The 22,130-nt window shown below is 40.6% G+C and overlaps 2 protein-coding genes across 4 annotated transcripts in view; both read left to right on the top strand.

Moving 5' to 3' along the window:
• Positions 1 to 10,902, top strand: part of ANKIB1 (ankyrin repeat and IBR domain containing 1) — a 97,750-nt gene extending 86,848 nt beyond the window's left edge. The window contains exons 16-20 of one of the 3 annotated variants that reach the window (XM_082753883.1): positions 642 to 820; positions 2,041 to 2,092; positions 5,247 to 5,340; positions 7,209 to 7,342; positions 7,675 to 10,902. In XM_082753883.1, the coding sequence (XP_082610009.1) occupies positions 642 to 820; positions 2,041 to 2,092; positions 5,247 to 5,340; positions 7,209 to 7,342; positions 7,675 to 8,427 (1,212 nt within the window). In that variant the 3' untranslated portion in view covers positions 8,428 to 10,902. Of the gene's footprint in view, positions 1 to 641; positions 821 to 2,040; positions 2,093 to 5,228; positions 5,341 to 7,208; positions 7,343 to 7,674 lie in introns of all 3 variants that reach the window. The other 2 variants (XM_082753882.1, XM_082753884.1) reach the window with 2 other exon arrangements.
• A 5,996-nt stretch (positions 10,903 to 16,898) lies between these two features.
• GATAD1 (GATA zinc finger domain containing 1) lies at positions 16,899 to 21,358 on the top strand. Its single transcript, XM_082754784.1, has 5 exons — positions 16,899 to 17,307; positions 17,396 to 17,521; positions 17,908 to 17,967; positions 19,915 to 20,098; positions 20,786 to 21,358. Exons 1-5 carry the CDS (start codon positions 17,044 to 17,046, stop codon positions 20,974 to 20,976), a joined length of 825 nt encoding a protein of 274 aa, XP_082610910.1. The 5' UTR covers positions 16,899 to 17,043; the 3' UTR covers positions 20,977 to 21,358.
• The last annotated feature ends 772 nt before the right edge of the window (positions 21,359 to 22,130 follow it).

Raw genomic sequence — 22,130 nt, forward strand, 5'->3', positions numbered from 1 at the left:
CATTTCTGCTCAGAAAGAGCAGTCAGGCACTGGGATGAGTTGCCCAGGGAGGTGGTGGAGTCACTTTCCCTGAGGGTGTTTAAGGAGAGGTTGGCCGTGATGCTTAGGGACATGGTATGTTGGACCAGATGATCTTGGAAATCTTTTCCAACCTTAATGATTCTATGATACAGAGTAGTATTCGAGCCAGGGCCCAAATCCAAAATGGAAAAGTTGGGGCAACTGATAAAGTTTCAAGCCTGAAAGAGCAGGCTTCCAAGCATGCACTGACAAGTTTGGTCTGGCTTAGTCATCATCCACCTCAAAGTCTTTACTGATGAATCAAGGTCGTTGTTCTAGACAACGTAATGAACACCAAATAAAAAATTGATTACTGTCTCTGTTAACTGCATCAAAGAGGAAAGAAGAGATGGATAGGCAGAAAACAATTACAGGTGATCTTGCTAAGGGGGATCTCTGTCATTTCTTCAGTTTTAACAATTGTTTGAGAGTTAGTGCTAAAGAGGACTGATGGATCTTCTGTCTGGATGGTATTTTCAGGAAAATGGAAATCATTCCATTCAGTATTTATGGTGTAGAGCTCTGCCTGGTTTTTGTTTCACTGTAAAAGTATTGTATTCTGTATTTGTTAACTACTGCAGACAGACCTAGAAATGGTCACTGAAGACCTTGCACAGAAAGTGAACAGGCCTTATCTTCGGACTCCTCGCCATAAAATCATCCGTGCAGCTTGTCTTGTGCAGCAGAAGCGGCAAGAATTCTTGGCCTCTGTAGCCCGTGGCGTTGCTCCTGCAGACTCACCAGAAGCACCCAGGCGCAGGTAATCCAAACAAAACCCTGTGCAACTAAAATAAGTTCATTTGGTAGCTGTCAGAGTGGGTCAATCCCTTGTCATTCTTTGACAGCAAGGTAAAGTGGAGCTGATAAACTTGGTGGTCATAAATCACCAGAGAGTTACATTTTCGTGGTCATTTGATCCTTACGGAATTACAGTTTTATTGCAAACCCTAATGCTCACATGCTGTTAATCACCTTCCCTTTGCTGATGAAATTGCAAATGAGAAACCTCTCCTGGCTTTTAAAATTGTGTCAAAAGCCAAGTGCAAGAAATGTCTTTGAGGATTGGGATAGTGAGGATTGTTGTTTGTTTGTTTTTCACTTCTTCATAAGCACTTAAAAAAGAACCAGGTTCATGGTGTAAGTCAGCATGGTTAGCTGGTCAGTAGTGTGATTTGAAATCAACATTTAAGTAAAACACCAAATGAAAAGAAAACCATGACCAAAAAAACACAAAACCTTAAAGAGGTTATTGACCAAATTGTTTCACTACTGTTTTGTAGGAGTTATTTTTTAAACGATGCACTTATGTCTTTAATGGTGTCAAAAACATAAAACTGAGTGTTTTTTTTTGTGTTTTTGTTTTGTTTTGTTTGTTTTGTTTTGTTTTGTTTTTTTAATACATTAACATATGCATCAATTTGAAAACTCAATTACTACTTCATGACAAAGAATTCACATGGCATAATTACTTGTAAGGATTATCCTTCCCACCCACCTCTCCCATAGCAGCAGTTACGCAGGATACCCTGAGGACAGTACACAGTTTGAAAATGTGTTTTCACCCTCAGTATTTTGACTTCAGCTATACAAACAATAACCTTTGTGAAAAATGTGTTTGAGAATTACTGCTCTGTTTTGCAGCCTAAATTGCTCCCCCATTTGTGATGCATTAATGATTAAATGTCACGGCTTCCATTTCACTTTTTCTCCCTTCCAAATTGTCACTAAATACCTGAAATGCTCCAAAATTCTATACATATTTCATAGAAATATCAAGCAGTTCTGGAGTAGTCAACACTTCTATTGTAATTTTGTAGCTTCCTAAATTAGTTTTAAGGTAAGAATTAGAGTAGAAGACTTGTTAACTTAGGAGAGTTACAGTTGCACTCATTTTTATATGTTGATATGTTTTGAAGCTATGTATATTGTTCTTACTTTGTTCCAACTCTGAATTTTATGGTATATCTCTTAATTTTACAGTTTTGCTGGTGGAACGTGGGATTGGGAGTATTTAGGATTTGCATCCCCTGAGGTAAACTATTTCTTTTAAAATCTTTAAGTTACTTCCGCATTTTCTAGAAACACAGGTATGACTGTGGTCTGCATGAAGAGCTTCCTTATTTTGATTTAAAGCTTTTCAAATTGGTTTAAGCTTACCTTATTATTTATTTCACAATAGAAGGAAATATATGCATAGCTAACTGTGCAGTAACATTAACATGGATATAGTTATTTAAGATGGCATCATCATTTTTCAAGTACATAACCAGCTTTAGAATTATATATAAACTGGTTTCTGTGTGCTGGAAAACCTTAATAAATATATGAAATTGTGTAGACTACTTTTCAATGCAACATTATTTCAGCAGAATTTGAGAAAGTCTAAGAAATTTCCATCCTTCTGTAGCAATCCTACAAAAAACATACAGATATACTCCCAAATATTTTAACCAGTTGAAATGTTTCTTTTTACTTTATGTATTAAAGCAGGATGGAATTGCATACTCAAATTAGGTAAACTTCTGGTATTTAAACCAGGAATGAAAACTAAAAATTTTAAAACTAATATTTCACCATCTGTATGTGGGAAAGGGTATGTAATTTTCAAGACTCTGCACCAAAATTTGAGAAGCTTCCTATAAAGCTTTTCTTCATCATCTTAACTTTTATTTAATATTTTGAGAACATTAGATTAAAGATTAAAGCATTCAGTTAGGAAGGCAGCTTCATCTCAACATTTCCTTGCTGCTGTTTTCTTTTCAGCTAGTCATTTTAAGCATCCTGGAAAACTCCACGTACTTTTTCTATATATTTCCTTTGCTATTGTTGGTGAGCATCATGCTGGTGAGAAAATAGCTTGTTTCTCTACAAAAGATCAACTTGCTTCTCCTGCCTAGTTCCTTTATTCCTTTGCTTTGAATTAATTCCATTATCATCAGTGGAACTGGATATGAGAAGAAGCTGATCAGCAGTATGTTGATAATCTGTTTAGCAGCAGGTGCCATGGCAGTCATGCTTAGATGATTGCTTACAAGTTTTTGTGATTTGCCTAAATGTGGCACTGTACTATGCAAGTTGGCTTCTTTGCTACCTAGCTGCCAAAGATACTTGCAACCACCTATGCTAAATGAATTTTGTGGAATTAATAATGGTCATCTTTGTTTATTTTAGTGATTTTCAATACAAAATTTTTGATGTAGAGCTGTACTTTTACTGGCAAGTAGTAGAACATCTGTGCATAACATGTTATCACAGAAAATATAACCTTACTGGTTTTAGCAAAGAATGTGGGGTGTTGTATGCTGTTGTGTGAAACCATGAAGTTCTGACACAACAAAATAAAAGTTCCTTTGATCACATGTACAAAACTCTTACAAGTAATCAGAAATAAAATGTTATCAGTGGTAATCAAGATCTCTATATAATGCGTTAAAAAGCAACCAAAAGTATAGTTAAGGGGCAGTTGGTACAATCCATGACTCTGTCATGAACGGATGAAAGATAAGATCTGGTATGACTAAAAAAATCCTGATGTTCAGTGACCGCTTCTCATTATTCCTTATCTGATTCATAGTGATACAATTATATATTTTTAAATAATTCACTTACATTGCTTCATATCAAGATTTCATTTTCTGTTGTTTGGGGGTCTGCCTCCCATTTAGGAAATTTCAAAGCTCTTTAGGAGCTGGAAGGATGTTATAGGAAATAATCACTTCATGCTTGCCCTTGTTTTTATTCTGTCCCATAGGCTAACAGCACCACTAACACTGTTGAAGACAGGATATTGGGCTAAATGGGCCTTTCATCTGATCCAGTACAGTTATTTTTGTGATCTTACAATTTTCATGGATCTTCTTCTAATATAGATAAAAATCTTCCCACACCAATCATTTTGTGACAAATCTTTTTGGCTTGTATGTGTCATTATGAATAAGAATTTGAACTGAAACACTTCACGGAAAGACAACATACCATCACAATATCATTAAAATGAATAAGGTCATTATGAAAGAGCAATGACATTTCTTGATTTAAGTTTTAGATATTTTAGATGTTGAGATATTTTGGGATATAGAGTTAATGTAAGAGAGGAACATTAATGGTAATGCTACCACTCTCAAGTCATTTGGCCAAAGGAAGCCTTTGGATTCCAGATTTGCCAAGCTGGGTTTTAGGGAAGAAATTAGCAGTATTCTTCTCTGAAGAGAAGTACCTGAGTGTATATTTTTATTCCCTTGGGTAAATCAGAGACTGAAATTAGGGAAAGACCTTACCTACACAGTCAGGTACTAGCCAGAAAACATACCTGGAAATTTGCCTTCAAGCATAAAATTAGTCTCTTAATATTAGCAAAGGTATGGACATGGAAACATTTATTTCCAAGTATAAAGATAATTAACCCTTGGGATCTTAATCTTTCCCATAAATGTTAGATAAACTGTCTTTGGTAAATACATACACCGTGAGAAAATACAATCTGCAGCAGTTCAAATCTGTATGGTGTGACACATTAACAGCTCAGGTTAGGCAAAGATAGGAGATTTATAATTCATGGAATAAAAATCCATCCAGGACTGCTCAGTAGGAGAGTGTCAGCTATGGCTTATGAAGTTCCTGAGCTGTTGTGTCCTGGAGCCAGGGAAAAGTGTAACAAGTACCAGTAGATATCTGCTGCTTTTCTGTGTTTTTCCAAAGCTAATTCTACTGGCCATTGCTAGCAACAGGACCCTGACATGACCTACTGGTCTAACTCACATTAATTGTTTTTATGTTCTAAAATCAGTAGATACACTTTTACAAAAATGTGTGTGTGTGTGTGTGCGTAACGCTTGGCATCAAAGTTTTTAAACAAACAAAAAAAAAGGGTACTTGGGATTATTTTAAAAGGGAGATTGCAAGTATTAAAATATTGGTGGTACCGCTAGTATTTTTAGTTGCTAATTCGTTATTTTATAGATTTAGGATTACCTGGTGGTTGTTCGTTTATTTTTTTGTTTTTGTTTTAAGCATTGCATGATATAACTTGCAATTTATTTTTCTGAAAACAGGTGATTTTATAATAATACTATAAAATCACACATTTTTTTATAAAAATGTGGTGCTCGTCACATCAGAAAAATATTACTGCATGCTGCCCTGTATTTTGTAACCTTTGGTTTATGCAGGAATATGCTGAATTTCAGTATCGGAGGAGGCACAGGCAGCGTCGACGTGGAGACATGCACAGTCTGCTAAGTAATACTCCAGATCCTGATGACCCCAGTGAGAGTACCTTAGGTATGGTCCTGCCTGGGGCTGTTTGTTCTCTCTTGCTACTTCAGAAATTGCTAGTAGCAACCACAGTGTTCTCCTATGGGTGCATTTTAAACACGTTTCAAACATGTTGTTATATTTGCCAGAATACAACGTTAAGACTCATTCTTGCACAGTTGTATGTGATTTTAGAAGCGTTGCTGACTTTACTGTGGCTGCTCCTCTTGTAAAAGAGAAATACATTGATCTTCCCACTAGCAATTCCTTAGCTATTTACAGCAGGCTTGTTTTTCTGAAGAAATTTTGAAAAATAAGTATTTCATATGCCAGCCTTATCTATACCAGCCTTTCAATGCAAATTAAAAGGACCAATTGCTGCTGTGAGCCTAGGCGAGATTTCCCCTGCTACAGGATTGCTGGAAGGTAGCCACAAGGCTGTATCACAAAACCCTGCTAACAAACTCCTGTACTGGCCAAGACAGCCTGGAGACAAGTTGGCATGGGCTATGACTTCCAGCATGCTGCTCTTCCAAGCGGTGCCACAGCTAGTCGTGCACTAAGATCACTGTAACTTGGCTCTCAGGGTCTCTCCGAGCTTTTGCAAAGGTACCAAAATAGCTCAAATCCAAATCATAATCTGATTCTGCTTCTTCAGAGCTTCCAGTTGTGTGCTCGGCCTCTAAACCATGCAGCAAAAATTCTCCATGTCTCATGAACTTAAGCCCAGTAGCTTGTCCTTTAAAAACAAAATAAGTCCTTTACTAAGGAGAAGGAAACAAATACGTTCTTTATTTTAGAAACAGTAAAAAGAATTTTGGTGAGCTTTGGTCCTTCCCTATTGCAAGTAAAATGGAAAACCATCTTGTTGGTTTGAGGACTAGAATTTGACTAAAGACTTGGATATTTTAGTGACCAACAGTGCATCCTATTAACATATTCAGGAGACAGCTAGTTAGCCTCACTTTATTTCATTGTGAGTTTTGAAGAGGAAAATGCTATTTTCCAAATTCAAAGGAGTTATTTTTATTTCAGAGTAATTTTTATGGAAGCAGCATTTTATTTCTATTGTTTTGTTGGTAGTTTTAAGAAAACGGTATTGTCAGTGATCGCTGATGTATGCACAAACTACTCTTAATTGCCCTGCAACATTACAGTAAAAATTAATGCTCACATTACAGATGCTCTGTTGTCTGTGTAAGAACAGAGAAACCAACTTTGGTCTTAAGCCACCTGTAAATGCATCCCATAGCGTGCACTTTGCCTAAAATTAATTGCAAGCTGTGCATCACACTGAATTTCCATAGTGTGTAACAAGCCAGTGTCTAACTAACCACAGAAGGGCACTGAAACCTGAGTGTTCGTGAGGACACAAAGAGTGACATGCAGAGAGGCAAAAGGACAAATCCAAGCCCCTGCACTTGGCGTTGAGAGCATTCTGGCAGCATTTTCCACAAAGAGTTGTAAAAACACAGATCGTGATGGGTGACAGTCTGAGAGAGGGAAATACCGAATGCAAGTTGGACAGAGAGGCAGCGTACGGTATTTTTCAGGACTTTCCATAATTCATGTATATGCCTTGGAAGCATTTTGCCCGCTTGCCAGCAGGCTCAGGCTACTGGTGGCATACCACATCCTTTGAAAGAGAGAAGGAAGGCTACCAAGGCACAAATGAACCAGGCAGTCACTCCTCAAATAGCATAACTGGTGTTTAGCCACTGTGTAAGAGTTGCTGTAAAAGGGGATTTTTTGGATTACTTACTTCAGAGTGAATAAAGGACTAACATTATACAGCTGGGATCCTGAAGGAAGGCAAGAGGTTCTGCCAGTAAATGATAGGGGAGAAGGCTTTCTGACCTGTTCCTCAAATGTTTTTATTTCAATTGCCCAAACAGACACTCAGGAAGGTGGCAGTAGCAGAAGACATGGCACCTCCATGGTGAGTTCAGCTTCTATGGGTATTCTGCACAGCTCTTCGCTTCATGACTATACCCCTGTCAGTCGCTCTGAAAACCAGGATTCTCTTCAGGTATCTCCACTAACCTCTTCTCCATTCTCTCTGTTTTACTTACCTTCCTCTTCTCTGCTTTTCTTTGTCATGTTGTCTCTGCAAAACTTCTTAATTCTTCAACAAGAGAGGGAGAGTCCAGGGCAACAAATTACATACTCACACCAGTAAGAATTGCTAAACAATCCTCAGCTTTTAAATTGTTGGCAACTGTATCAGTAAAAAAATTATTCTGATAAATTACATGTGTCAGTCAATTGTGAAAATAAGATTTGAGGCCAAATTACTTTTAATCCAAAATATGTTACAAGATGAAAGTTTTATTCTGAAAGCAACCTTACATATTTCCACAGGCTCTGAGTTCTTTGGATGAAGACGACCCAAACATCCTGCTAGCTATTCAGTTATCATTACAAGAATCAGGCTTGGCCATAGATGAAGAAACCAGAGACTTTCTAAATAACGAGGCATCATTAGGAGCAATAGGTACCTCTTTGCCTACAAGACTGGACTCTGCTCCCATAAGTATAGATAACCCGAGAGCCGCTCTAAGCAGCTCTGAGCTGTTAGAACTTGGTGACAGCCTGATGAGACTAGGTGCAGGCAGCGATCCCTTTTCAGCTGATCGTCTTCATTCACACCCCTGCAGTGATACAAGAAGTGGATTATACTCGACATCTAGCGATGCTGATTCCAGCAGTCAAGACCCCAATACCAGTGAAAATCTTCTTGGAAACATTATGGCCTGGTTTCACGACATGAACCCACAGAGTATTGCTCTGATCCCCTCAACGAGTACAGAAATGGATGAGGACTCTCAGCAACCTAGTACTGAAGATAGGTCAGGAGGGCAGCCAAATGTTATAGACCTAGGGTTGGAGCCTCAGGAAGAGCACGCGCTATTTGAGGATGCGCTCAAAAACGAAGGCAGAGGAACCCAAACAGAAGAAAGCACTTCTGAAGAAAACATTATTCCAGGTGAAACGGTTTCACCGAGTGGTGATAATGCCAGGGAAGGAACAAGCACCCTGGATGGTTCGGGAGACACTTCAAGTCAGACTCCTCAAACCTCAAGTGAGTGGATTGAACATGTGCATCTGGTATGAACAAAACCGAGATCTGGAGTAACCGAATGGCGGAGACAGATGGTACAGTGTGTGGAGTAAGCATTATGGAGGCTTTGATCCACATAATTACAGCTCAGTTGTAACCACTGACGTAACGATGGATATTTAGGGGTTCTCTTGAATTGTAGTACTTTGTAATTATGTGAACCTTTCAAGGAATATCCTTTGCATTTAATTAGGTAGTACTTGCCTTTTTGCTCTCAAGAAAAAGGAATAAGTAGGTTGTATTCCACATTCCTAATACAATGCAGCATCTGTTTAGCCTTAGGTTGATGATCCTTAACTTGAAAGTACAGATTAAAGGCTTACACTGATTATTTTGGTTGGTTTTCCTAAGAAATAGTTTATTCCATTTTTTAGAATTCATTCTTTCACCAAAATAACATTTAGCAATTCTCTTTTTGTTTGTTTGTTTGTTTGCTAGTTTTGTTTTCCATAACTTTCCCCGTACTCATTTTTCATTTTTTTTTGTTAGCAGTGTGAACTGAGGTATTCAATGCTTCTCTTTAGTACTGCTCCAGGAACAAGTTTTAGGGGATATTCTTTCACATTAAAATCAAAGATTTTTTCATGTCTATTTACAGTCCAAACGTGCCAAACTGTGAATAGTGAGCTGGCGGTAGCCTAACAAAACACTGCAGTGTTACTCTATCAAACTAATCCCACAATTCTTAGCAGTGAAAGAAACCACTGGGTAACATTGCTTCTCTAAATTTAACTGGCATGTGTTGCCATGGTGACTGCATTTAATTAAATGTAGCCTGTATCTTAAGTTAATAAAACCTAATGCTGCTGTTAAACAGTTATTTTAAATATTAAAATACAGTCAGTTAGCAACAGCTATGCTGTATTTTAAGAGACACTTTAATGGAAGTGCAATCATAGTTCTTTGTTTTCATAATTCTACAAAGCATTCTATGCACTAATAGTGCAATTACTTTTAATGATAACGTTTTATAAAAATATAGGAATACAGAATTTTCATATATTAGCCAGTCCCACAATTAAAGTTCAGATAACGGATTCTGCTCAACATGTTACGGTGCCTTTGCCTAACCCAACTGGATAATTGCCACAGTTAAACAAGTAATTCAAATTCAGTGTCTGTTCTGGAGTAACTATGCTATTAATTGCAAAGACCTCCATACAACCACCCATGGCCTTGCCTTTACAGTAAATAACTAAATGTTCAACCAGTGTTTTTGCATAAACAAAACACTGCTAGGTATTTGTTCAATTGCACAATATTCATTTGCTGTGTGATTACTGTTTAGTGTTAAAAACAAAAAACACACCTGAAAACCCCTCTTCCTAGTTGTTGTACCGTGGAAAAAAAAAATAAAATACTGGTTTTAGATTTGCTTAAAAGCATCAATCTACAGTTAGTGAGATACAATGGTACAGTATGTAATTACAACTAGATTAAGTTGTCAAAATGGCTGTTTTAATTACATATAATCAAAACTTCTCATAACATGAGCAAATTACATACACTCCATTTTAAGTTCTGATTAACTGTTACCAGAGATTTGTTGATATGATATAAAAGTTTATTACTACTGAGTGTGTATAGGCAAGTGTCATGATAGCAAAGTTTATGTATTGATAACTGTGAGTTCAAGTGAGTGTATCGAATTCATGCAAATCCTGCTTTTGAACCTTGCAGTCACAAGGTTCATATTAGTAAAAAATGAAATAAGAGTGTTTTACCCTTACCCCATAAAAACCTCGTTCATTTTGCAAGCATTGTTAGAGAGAAAGGAATAGAATAGTCTCGAATCATTTTCCAGCTTTTCTTCTAGCTGCCCTGTTCCTGGCATAATCACAAACCCTTGGCCATCTTTGGAAAAATACCTATTTTAAATCGTTCTATGGTATAAGGTCCTTCAGCAAAAACAGTTCTTCATGAACTATCAACATGAATTGGTCTGAAAGTTGTTTAACTCACATAGCTTCCTTGAATTGTAATCTCTGGATAGAAAGATTCTCACAAAGATTGTGTGTATTGCATCGAGATGTCTTGCAAAGCTACAGTAAGATATGTAAGAGTGCTCTCTGTGAAGATAGTGAAGTTTGTGGGTTCTGGTTTTTGTAATTTGGTTAGGTTGTGCAGTATATCCATTGTTTCTGTGTTACTCTTATGAGCATGAAATTAGCCTATTAAATTTGTATTTTCTTGGTACTTATTTTAACACCATAGTCATTGACTTTACAATTCAAAAATAAAGTTTGGCAAGACTATTTTGTAAACCTGTTAATTTTATAATGTAAAAAATTACTCTAACCTTGAATTGTTATTTGCACTTTCATAGTCTATACTTGATACATTCCCACTTTATATACAAGTAGGATACTACAACCATGTAGATGTTTGGCCAAATGAATGCTGTTAATAATATGTAAAATTCTTTGATTAAACATTTATTACTTAAACTAATTCCGTTCTGTCTTATCTCATCTTAGACTGCAAAACCTCTTTCCCTCAGCTTTTCATAGATAACTTAAGGTTACGTCTCACCAAGAAACTCTTAAACGTAGCTGTTGACAGGACGGTGTCATTTTAAAATTATGCAGGTCTTGATCTTTACAGAACTCCTGCTGTGAAATACAAAATGCAGAAGATTTTTGCATGTTTTTATTTTTTTCCTTTTAAGTCATTTGCTTGAAGATACAGATAAATAGAATACAAACAAGAAAATATTTAACATAACCAGGTAGAGGTTCAGTATAAACTTCATATCCGCTGAAAGATACTGGAGAAAGACAGAGGATTTTGTCCTGGTTTTTGTTTAGTTTTATTTTGTACATAAGAACTGGTAATGACATAAGAATGAAATACCTTTATAAAAGTGGTTTTAAGGAGTATTTATCAATTTATGAACCCAGGTGTTTTTCTATGAGCAACATTGAATATCACTATTCAAATTCTTCATCAGTTGTATTTTGGCCACTGCACCTTCTGCTCATATTATCAGATCAATTTTATTTATAAAATACTTTATGTGGAAGAAAAAAAGTCTCACTCTGCTGTTAGCATTTTTACTTCTGCAAATGCCACAGTCAGTCTTGGTGTCTACCCTACTGTTTACGTGTTTTGTCATGGCAGTCCACATAGGCAACAGCATCATTTTTAGGGGTACGTACAAACCACAATGTTAATTAGCCAACCAAAATTCACTAATGCTATTGCAAAGAATACTAGACGAGTGCTATAGCAGAAATGCTTGCACTCTGCAATTTAAAAAAAATAATAAAATAATGGATCTTATTTGGAAATCAATCTAGTTAACCCCCTTCTGTATTTTCTGTTCAGGCATCTGGAGTTAGAAGCCATCTTTTTATGACATCTATACACCGAATGTGTAATGCACAGCAGCAGACAGCCATTAAAAATTCCTGTTCTGTATTTTTCAGCATGCAGAGACAGTGTTACTGAGCACTGCAGTCCTGGCTACCTTTTAGCCATCCAACCCCATTCTCCATGATTTCAGATGATTTCTGTCCTGGGAGGCAAAAGAAATTGACAGATTCTGTGATGGTCTAAGTAAAAACGACACTTATTCAATGTGTACAAAGTGAGCGCAATATGCATGGTGCAGAAATAAACTTAGGATACAGACCTTTATGATGTATATAATGTCCATGCATTATGCAAGGATATGTGTAAGATGAAGTCACTTCCCCTTGAATATACTGCCAGTCTTAGGTTTTTGCACTTTCTGCCATATAGATCTCTAAAATAGTATTAGAGCTTTAAAATAGATGAGATAACATGGGTTAAAATGGGTGAGATAACACCAGAGTGCACTTTAGACTTACTAAAGACTGACTGTTCCAGATAGGGCACAAACCATTTGTAGCTACTGCTGAAAAAAAAGCAAAGGACAAAACATTTTTCATAAATGGTCTGACTCTGCTCTGTAGAGTCAAATATCTTTACACTGAAACACAATATTTACATTAAAAATCTTTACACTGAAACGCAATAGCAATTTGTTATGTAAAGAAAATATGTCATCGTGTAATTTCCTATTACACTGCTATCCTCATACTTGCCAGCCCTTCTAAGTTTTGTTTGAATACTGAGCTGCTGCTGTATCAACACAGCAAAGCAGTCCCATTTCACCTCTGAAGAAATTTGATTGGACTCAAGTAAGGATGAGTACAGTTCTGCAGTCCACTGTAATAACAATGGAGAGAAATGTTTAAGTTTGATAACAGAACCAGAACAGGAACAAAGCAGGGACTGTAAGAAAAACTCCCAGACTAAACTCTGGAGAAATATGCAAGGCAAGTCTGAACTGGGTGCAGAATCCAACAAATGGTGTAGTGTGCTCTAACACTTGATTGAAAATGAAGTACACTCACAATTGTCTCATGTACTCACACTTGTCATTGCAAGGTGGCGCAAGGTATGCCAAAGGCCACAGGTACCAAGATCAGAACCAGGAGCACCTCAGGTATTACACTGAAGTCCCACTGGACTTCAGGCTCCATTTGTTGACTACTGCAGCAGATCCTTTGACTACTGTGAGACAAAAAGCCACAATATTACGCCGTGAGCCTGCCGTGTTCAGGATACCAGAACAGCTGTGCTTCCTGACAGGTCTAACATCAAGCAGCATGCAGTGTGCGACTGCAAGGTATGCATGCATATCACTCTAACAGCCTGCTAATTAAGGCACCCATCAAGAAGCTGGAAACTCGTATTTGGAAGCCTAAGTTCTCAATCAGAAGGTCTTTGATTAAGCCAGGTTTTCCCCATCTAGAATGTTTCCCTGATCACCGGACCACTTTGGATTGTACCATGAGTTTCTCTTCATATTCTGTGTTGTACAGATATATGGAGGTTTAAACTAGAGACAGTACAAAGCTGCATCAAGCAGTTTGGGACATTCACATTGTCAGGTTATGTGACAGAACACTGAAAGACTGGGCATTTGCAACCTTTGATTTAGCTCCGGAATTGGCTTTTATTCTGTCCATACTCTGAAAGCCTTCATGGGGAAATTGCAAGGGCAGGATTCAAAATTGCAACCCTGGTCAGTGTAGCAGAGTGACAAAAAAGTGCAGCTGAGGGTATGCCGGGAGGTAGGTAGAGGGGTGGGTGCCTGCCCCAGAGGAGAAGTTCATCAAAAAACACGTACAATAATAACCCGAAGTAACCCATTCAGTGCAGCTGACTGAACAGGACAAACAGCTATTCTTATTTTTGAAATTTAAATGTAAAGCAGTAATATACTGGCAGTTGTAAACAACTGAATTTCCTTTACACTCGGTATGAAATCTTTTCCAACTGGTAGGTCGCCTTTATGTATTTTCACTAATCAAATAAAGAGAAAGTCTGCATAGCTAAGATGATACACAAGCACAGTGGGAATGTGCATTTGTGCCTTTAGAAGTCAGTGTTCACCTGCAGCTGTCATACTGGCTTATAATGGAGACATGAAAACACTCTTTAACAAAAACACTCATTAAGAAAATGAACTTCCCTAGTCACGGTTATCAGCAGTACCTACCTGCGCAGAAACACAAACTTTTGTTAGTGTTTTTGCTGTTCTTGTGTCACTGCAGCATGTTAGAAAAAAAATAAAGTAGTTTGAGAGACAGATTTAAGATGCCTTTCAAGAGCAAAGTCCCTGTGATCACGTTATCTCTGCCATTGCTTCACCTAGCCATGTCCTAAGGGACCAAAATCTAAAGACCCCAGAAAATTTCAGGTTCTTGGCTTTGCCACACTATTGAATGAGGAATTAAGACCCAGAAGTTGCAAACAAACATGCACGCTATTCATGTGCATAATAATTGTCCAACATATTTCAAGAATAGCATCCTTTTTAGCTATGGAAACTATGAGAATAAAATGTGCTCGTCTCACAAGAGAGCTGACAAGCACAGAACCTGAGTACAGGACCATGCAGGAGATGCAAACTACACCAGTCAGTCAGATTCATAACAAATTACATGCATCTGCAGCACAAAACTTTCTAGAGAAGCCCTCCAGGTGCAGCCTCTGCAGCTGGCTGTGGAAGAATGACACAGAAAACTGTAATAAAGGACTCTTCAGACATGAGCCAGCAGACACAGGATAGCAGTAGGAACCGAAGAGGAAGCAATGCCGTCAAATTATAGCAGAACAATTAAACTACTTAAGCAGGAGATGCACAGAGCATGTGCGGATACGCATTACTTCTAATAATCACCCTGCCTGAAAGCTCCCAAGAAGAAATGATCCTGCGGTGCCTGTCAGTGCATTGCTAATGTTGACGCTCCCTTTCCCCAGGTGGAGACAACATTTTGTTTTCTCCAATTCTTTGTCCTGTCTATTTACATATGAAGTCCTTCAGGGCAGGGATGGGTTCTGATGACTCGGAAGAGCTTAGCCAGGAGTGCTCCTTTCTTTGACTGAGGCTGAAATAAAGTAAAGTTGAAATATGCATTAATTAGAAGAAAATTGATTTAAATTGATTTAATTAATTAATTTAATTGATTTAAACATGCTGCAAAATCCTTCAACTAAATCAGGCACTTACAACTTACAGGCCACAGCCTAGCAATTGCCTTAGAACCTGCTTCTGCTTCGTAGAGAATCTAGTTCTGTTCTACTTCTGTTGGGGATCTGGAAACAAATGAGGATACTCAAAACTGTCAAACTTGAAATCCTAGTGAGGGGAACCTATGGACAGGTACTTTTAAGAAGTCCTAGGTCCCCTTCCCCCTAGAGCCCTGCACCTGCTGGGTATGCAGCAAATCTCAATTTCAGAACATTTCAGCTACTGCCTACATTAAAAATAAATACATATATACATAAAAGACAACTATAACTTACCAAATTCACAGAATAATATCATTTGCAAAGGATTAGGTGCTTACTTAGGACAGAAGATGGAAATAAACAACATCATTCTACTCTGTTCCTACCAGCCTGGTGATGCTCTGGCAAGGTAAGCACTGATGCCCCCCAGTGCTGGAGGGCTTCTGAGGCAGGTGGCTGGGAAGGCAGGCAGACAGGAGCTGCAAGAAAAGTGAGGGGAACCGTTCAAAGGTCTCCTTGAAATCACATAAAACTACAAAGGGAAGGAGTACAGAAGCAGCTTTAAAAAAACAACAACCCCAAGGACCGTGGGTGGCTTGAAAAGAGATGAAGGTAAAATAGAATTTAAATCAAAATGGGGAACAGATTTAGGCCCTGGCGACAAGAAAGTCAAAACTGGTGTGAAAGAGAGGAGTGCAAGTGGGTAAGCAGGGCTGCTGCGGAGCCAGAGCCAGCCCAGGCAGGCCCCAGAGACAGGACAAGGGGAACTGAGTGTCCCAGCCACCCCACGCTCACTGCATGCACGCTGGGCATCAGCAAGATCCCTATAAATTATGTCTGTTAATTATGCAATAGTTACTACAATACCATTGGATGAAGTAGTCCCTATTTTATGTAAAAGAACAATTTGATTTTAGCACAATCATTTTCCTCTATGTAAAAAATGTTACATATTTATTCATGTTCACTGAAAACGAGACAAAAGAAAACAACTGAATTTGCACCAAACAAGCTTTAAATGAAACCTAACTATGAAGCATGAAGGCTAGGCATGGACACCAAGAGCCTGCGAATCTTAAACATGTGTAGAATTTTTTTTGTTCTTATCAGGCTTATCACCTGTACCCAATGGTTTGGGCAAGGTGAGTTGCCTCAGTGAGGAACCATCGAGGAACAGAAGCTCTGCATGTAGCTGACAGAGCTTCACGAAGACACCAACTCGTTCCCTTTGGAAATTATCTGGTGCGTGTCTGAGGGTCTGTGTGGCAGTGGGCCGAATGCAGATTGAAGCCAGTGTATACTGAGGGTCAGTTCTGCAGTTGTTGTTCCCCAAACCAGAAAGCCTTGACTTTTCTAATGAGGAGCAGCTGAGGGAGCTGGGGTGGTTGTGTCTGGAGGAGGCTCAGGGCAGACCTTAGTGCTGCCTGCAACTGCCTGAAAGGAAGGTGTGGGGAGCTGGGGGATGGCCTCTTCTCACGGGTAACTAGTGACAGGACGAGAGGGAATGGCCTCAAGTTGCGCCAGGGGAGGTTCAGGTTAGAAATGAGGAGACATTTCTGCTCAGAGAGAGCGGTCAGGCACTGGGACGGGTTGCCCAGGGAGGTGGTGGAGTCACCGTCCCTGGGGGTGTTCAAGGAGAGGTTGGATGTGGTGCTCAGGGACACGGTTCAGTGGTGACAGTGGTGGTAGGGGATGGTTGCACCGGATGATTTGGGAGGTCTACTCCACATTTAATGATTCTGCGATTCTGAGGAAGGCAGCTTTCAAACACACACACCCGGAGCCGCTTCCCCCGGCTCCCGCCGAGGCTCCAACCCCTCGGCGGGGCCGCCCCCCGGCGGCAGCGGGCGGCTGCGGGGGCCCGGCCGCCAGCAGAGGGCAGGCCCCGGGCCCGCTGCCCGGCTCCTGCCGCCGCCCCTCGCCTCTCGGCAGCGACATCCGCCGGCAGCGGGAAGGGGCCGGCGCCGGGCCCGGCGCTGTGGCGGCTGCTCGCCGCTTCGCTTCCCTTCCCCGCCGCTGCTGAGGCTGAGGGGCCGCGGGCCCCGGGCGCCGGCCGCAGGATGCCGCTGGGGCTGAAGCCCACGTGCAGCGTGTGCCGCAGCACCTCCTCCTCCATGTGGAAGAAGGGCGGCCAGGGCGAGATCCTCTGCAACAACTGCACGGCGCGCTCCGCCCCGCCGGGGCCCGCCGCCTTCGCCACCACCTCGGCCGCCGCCCAGCACAGCAACGGCGGCGGGGGGGGAGGCGGCGGTGGTGGTGCTGGTGGTGGTGGTGGAGGCGGAGGCGGTGGCGGTGGCGGGGGTGGTGGCGGCGGGGGGAAGCAGGTGAGAGCGGCCGGGAGGGGCTGGGGGGCCCTGGGGTGTCCCTCAGCCGGCGGTGGGGTCCCTCCAGCGGTGGTGTCGCTCCCCGCAGAGCAAGCAGGAGATCCACCGGCGCTCCGCCCGGCTGAGGAACACCAAGTACAAGTCCGCGCCCGCCGCCGAGAAGAAGGTTTCCACGAAAGGCAAGGGGAGGAGGCACATTTTTAAGTTAAAAAACGTAAGGGTTGGTGCCTGGGGGGGTTGGGGGGTGGTGGGGTGAGGCGCTTCTCCTGGGGTTTGGTTGGTTGGGGTCGCGGGTTGTTCACCTGCAGCCCCAAGGGCCGGCCCGTTTGGGTGGCTGCTGGAGGGGAAACCCCTCTGGGCAGGAGCTGGTGGCCATGGGTGAGAGCCTTTAACCCTGGCTTCTTCCCAAAAAATTGCCAGCCTTGTTTCCATTTGCAAAGTACAAATGCTCTGAAACGTCTGCAGCTCGTTTCCCATCTCCAAATCTTCTAAGACACCACCAGTATGTTGCCGTCTTAAAACCCACCCTGGAATTACCTGCTGTAACTTGTTGCTTTGTTTCACCACTCTTCATCTAACATCTGTGTGTTGTTTCCCCAGCCCATCAAGGCTCCCGAGTCCGTGTCCACTATAATTACAGCCGAGTCAATCTTCTACAAGGTATGGTTTGTGCAGGTTTGTTTGCAAAAAGGATCTTGCTGTTTCTATTTCTGGTTTCAGAAGTTGCCACAAATAATGAAAGCAGGAAGGAAATAGTCACAAAACTGTGCTTTCTTGCCCAGCAGTGTGTGTGGTTTTGTGCTCTGCCACATCTCTGCCACTGAGACTTGGAACGTAGTTTACCACAACAGCTTACGTAGCCGTCATTGGCTCAGTATTTTCACCAAACAAAAAGATGCATCTGGTGTCCTTAATAATTATTGCAGTCAAGGTTTATAAACTTTTAACTTTCACCATGCTGAGATCACGAGCTTGAGCTCTGTGTGCATATCTGTGTGTATATATGTATACATATACATATATAGGGTTATATATATATATATATATATATATATAGGGTTAAGTTTGTGTGGTGTTCCCTACCTCAGGCCTGTAGGATATTGCACAGAAAGGAGATGGGTGGCACTGGCCTGGCATCTGAACCAGCTCCCACTTCAGAGCTGTGTGCGAGCAGTCTCAGACATCCAGGGAATGAGATCTGTTGACTAACCCAGTGAAAGCAGAAGCTGGCTTTCTTCTCATGTTCATGACTGAGAGTGTTTTTACCAGCAGGCCAAGGTGTTAGAGTTTTGAAGTTCTGAAATTTGTTTTTGTTTCCCAGTGGAACAAGCAAACCAAAATGTGTTTTTCCCAAAAGAAAAGGTCACGATAACCAGTGGGAGCCTGCATAGCCGGAGGAAAAGTGGTGAACTGAGTGTAGTTATACTCTCTAGGGACCTGATGCTTCATGTCTTGCATCCCAGATGAATCTCTGTTTGCTGCTGACTACTTCAGAAGAGAATTGATGTCTTTGATTGTGTAGTTTTGTTTTTGTCAGAAATTCTTTAAAGTTATGTCAGAACTTTTATTTAACCTGGTATCTTTATCCTAAGTATTTTTATTTTGATACTTTGTTGCATTGTTGAGAAGGAGATTTTTTTGTTTGTTTGTTTGTTTGGTTTTGTTTTGTTTTGTTTGTTCTAAAACGAAAGCCCTCTTGGATGATTCTTGGCAATCTCAGGTTGGATGTTAGGAAAAGGTTCTTCACTAAAAGGGTGGTCGGGCACTGGAACAGGCTCTTCAGGGAAGTGGTCACGGCACCAAGTGTGACAGAGTTCAAGAAGTGTTTGGTCAACATTCTGAGTTTGATTTGGTTTTTGGGTGGTCCTGTGTGGAGCCAGGAGGTGGACTCTGATCCTTGTAGGGCCCTTCCAAGTCAGAGATGGTCTGTTCTAGACTAGATAGTGCATTGTTCTAGTCTTGATAGTGTGTTGTGTTGACGCTGTTACGACATGAAGGGATGTTGCATTTGCTGTGCAGCATCATGCACATTAAAGAGCACCCTGTAAAGGTCTGGCATTAACAGTAGCATGAGGTAGATCAGTGTTCTGGGACTTGCGGGTGGGTAAACTTCATATGCAGAAAGCTGCTTTCCATGCACACACAGGGAAATTACAGAAATTTTTCTGAAAGGTGGCTGCACACTCTCCTTCTCCTGACAGAATGAGACCATCTCTGCTCAGCAGACAGGAGGCATAGCAGCGGTGGGAAAGGAGAAGGTAGAGCAGCTGAGAGCCGTTTCTTTGAAGACCGGTGAGGCCAGGTTGTTTCTGCAACATTTGGCAGACAGAGACCATGTGGAATTGTCTGTGTAGTCTCACAGCAATTCTGGGACTGAATCCAGACTCCTAAATGTTGGGTGACTGGGCACAAGTGGTGCTGATGACTTCTTAGAAGAGATGACACTGCAGCTTACACCCCCCGTCTTTTGCACGTGGCTGAATTAAGGCTGTTTCTCGAGAACTGGGTTAATTTGAGGCAGTGTGAGGTCCTGATATTGAAGATACTCAAGAATCAGAGTGAAGCTTCTGAAGTCAGATTGATTTAATTGTTGTTTGTGTCTTCTAGGGTGTATACTATCAAATTGGAGATGTTATTTCAGTGGTTGATGAGCAGGATGGAAAAACATACTATGCTCAGATCCGTGGGTTTATTCAGGACCAATACTGTGAGAAGAGCGCTGCACTGACCTGGCTCATTCCTACGCAAGCCAGCCCCAAAGACTGTTTTGACCCTGCATCCTATATCATAGGTAATCTCTAAGCTTTCACTTTATACAACTACTTAAAAGTATCTAGACTAATGCAGAGCTGTAATTTTGAAGTGAAATTTTAGTTTGTCATGGACATTCATGCAATTCTCACATTGTAGACCCTAATCCTGTAAGCATTTACTCTACTTGAATAACCTTTTTTATTTATCTTATGTATGTGAGTGGCACTACTACACTAAGCGGGATTATTTGAGCGTTTGTGCTCACAGGCACAATTACAGTCTTGCAACTTAAAATATTAAATTATTACATAGCACAAACTCAATATGCTAGTCCAGGCTGTTGCCTTTGAAGGGACCAGAATTAGCTGATCTTCATCTTGGATATGTGATGTACGTAGTGTGCAAGCACTGGCATAGAGGGCATTCTGCAACTAACTGTGAAATATTAATAAATTGAGTACAGCCCTTTTGATGGGCAGGCAACAAATAGCGTCCATTTAGAATATAAAGCATTTCACTCAACTAACTGAATTCTTCAAATGGGGAAAAAAATCAAGCAAAAGTAAAGAGGCTTCGTGCTGGTGGTGTAGCCTCAGGTACTACACGGTCACTTTTTGAGATGGCACGTTCTCTAAGGGGTGTTGACTTGCTGCATATTATGTCATTGAGGATTCTCCACTTTTATGCCTCTAAACTTTGTCTTCGAAAATTATTTTTTTCCAAGGACCAGAAGAAGATCTCCCAAGGAAGATGGAATATTTGGAATTTGTTTGTCATGCACCTTCAGAATACTTCAAATCTCGGTCATCTCCCTTCCCTACAGTTCCTACAAGACCAGAGAAGGGATATATATGGACTCATGTGGGACCTACTCCTGCAATCTCCATTAAAGAAACTGTTACCAATAATTTATAACTTTTTTAAAGGAATATTTTGGACCAGTTATTTTCAGTATATTCTCAAGTCTGTGAATACCGTATGAGAAGTTTAAAAAAAAATATAAAGTGTTCAGTTTACTTTATGGATTATGGTATTTATTTATTTTAAAATACATCTCATCTTTGAAGTTCGTTTTTTTTTCCCCATTCAATGTGTCATTCAGTTTTGTTCAGGTGAATCTAAAACCTGTGGGCCTAGGTAGCTTCCTGTTAACTTTATTTATGGGGATGCATTTCTTGGAAAGCTGGATGCAGATTCAAAAACTGTTACTTGGATGTGCCCTCCTGGTGGCCTCATGGCAGAAATGTATCTTGATTTCTTGAGTAAGCTAACATTATGTATGATTTGAGTTTCACATCCTTATTATTTCTCTGTGTTTTTTCTGTCTTTGCAATTAATGATGAGTAAGAAAAAAAATACTACTTTTATATATTGATAGTCTGAGTATGCCAATGAAAATATTTAAATAGTAGAAAAGAAAAAATACCAAATATTGGTATTTCAATGTGAAAATTTTCTGTACTAATCGTTTTACAAGCCAGCCAGCTCAAAACACTATGACATACTTACTATGACAGGCTACTATGCTTACGTAGCCTGAATTCCCTGAGGTTACTGGTTCTTGCTGCCTGTGAGGGATAGGAGACAGAACTGGCCTTCAGTTTAGATATATTAAAAAAAGAAAAGTGAAAAGATTTATATATGATATTACCTTATGTTGTGGTTTAATCCAGCAGGCAGCTAAGCACCCCACAGCTGTTTGTTCATTCTCTCCCCACCCCACAGTGGGATGTGGGAGAGAACTGCAAAGTGCAAGAACTGATGGGTTAACTAAGGACAGCTTATTAAGGAAAAAAAAAAAAAGGCGACAAAAGAGAATATACAAAAGAAGTGATGCATAATGCAGTTGCTCACCACCAGCTAAGCGATGCCCAGCCAGTCCCCAAGCAACAGCAGCTCCCCTGGCCAGCCCCACAGCTGTATTGTTCATGACTCCACCTGGTGTGGAACATCCCTTTGGCCAGCCTGGGGCAGCTGTCCTGGTGCTGTCCCCTCCCAGCTCCTGGTGCATCCCCAGCCTCCTCGCCAGCTGGGCAGTGTGTGAAGCACTGCTCTGCAACAGCTGAAAC

The sequence above is a fragment of the Aythya marila genome (genome assembly GCF_965140915.1).
Source record: "Aythya marila genome assembly, chromosome: 2".
In the NCBI taxonomy this organism is placed as follows: Eukaryota; Metazoa; Chordata; class Aves; order Anseriformes; family Anatidae; genus Aythya; species Aythya marila.

What these genes read in the sequence shown, in the direction of transcription:
- GATAD1 (XM_082754784.1), top strand. Translation starts at nt 17,044, where the DNA reads ATGCCGCTGGGGCTGAAGCCCACGTGCAGCGTGTGCCGCAGCACCTCC. An exon ending in CCGAGTCAATCTTCTACAAG is followed by an intron (nt 17,968 to 19,914) that starts GTATGGTTTGTG and finishes TGTGTCTTCTAG; the next exon opens with GGTGTATACTATCAAATTGG. An exon ending in CCCTGCATCCTATATCATAG is followed by an intron (nt 20,099 to 20,785) that starts GTAATCTCTAAG and finishes TTTTTTTCCAAG; the next exon opens with GACCAGAAGAAGATCTCCCA.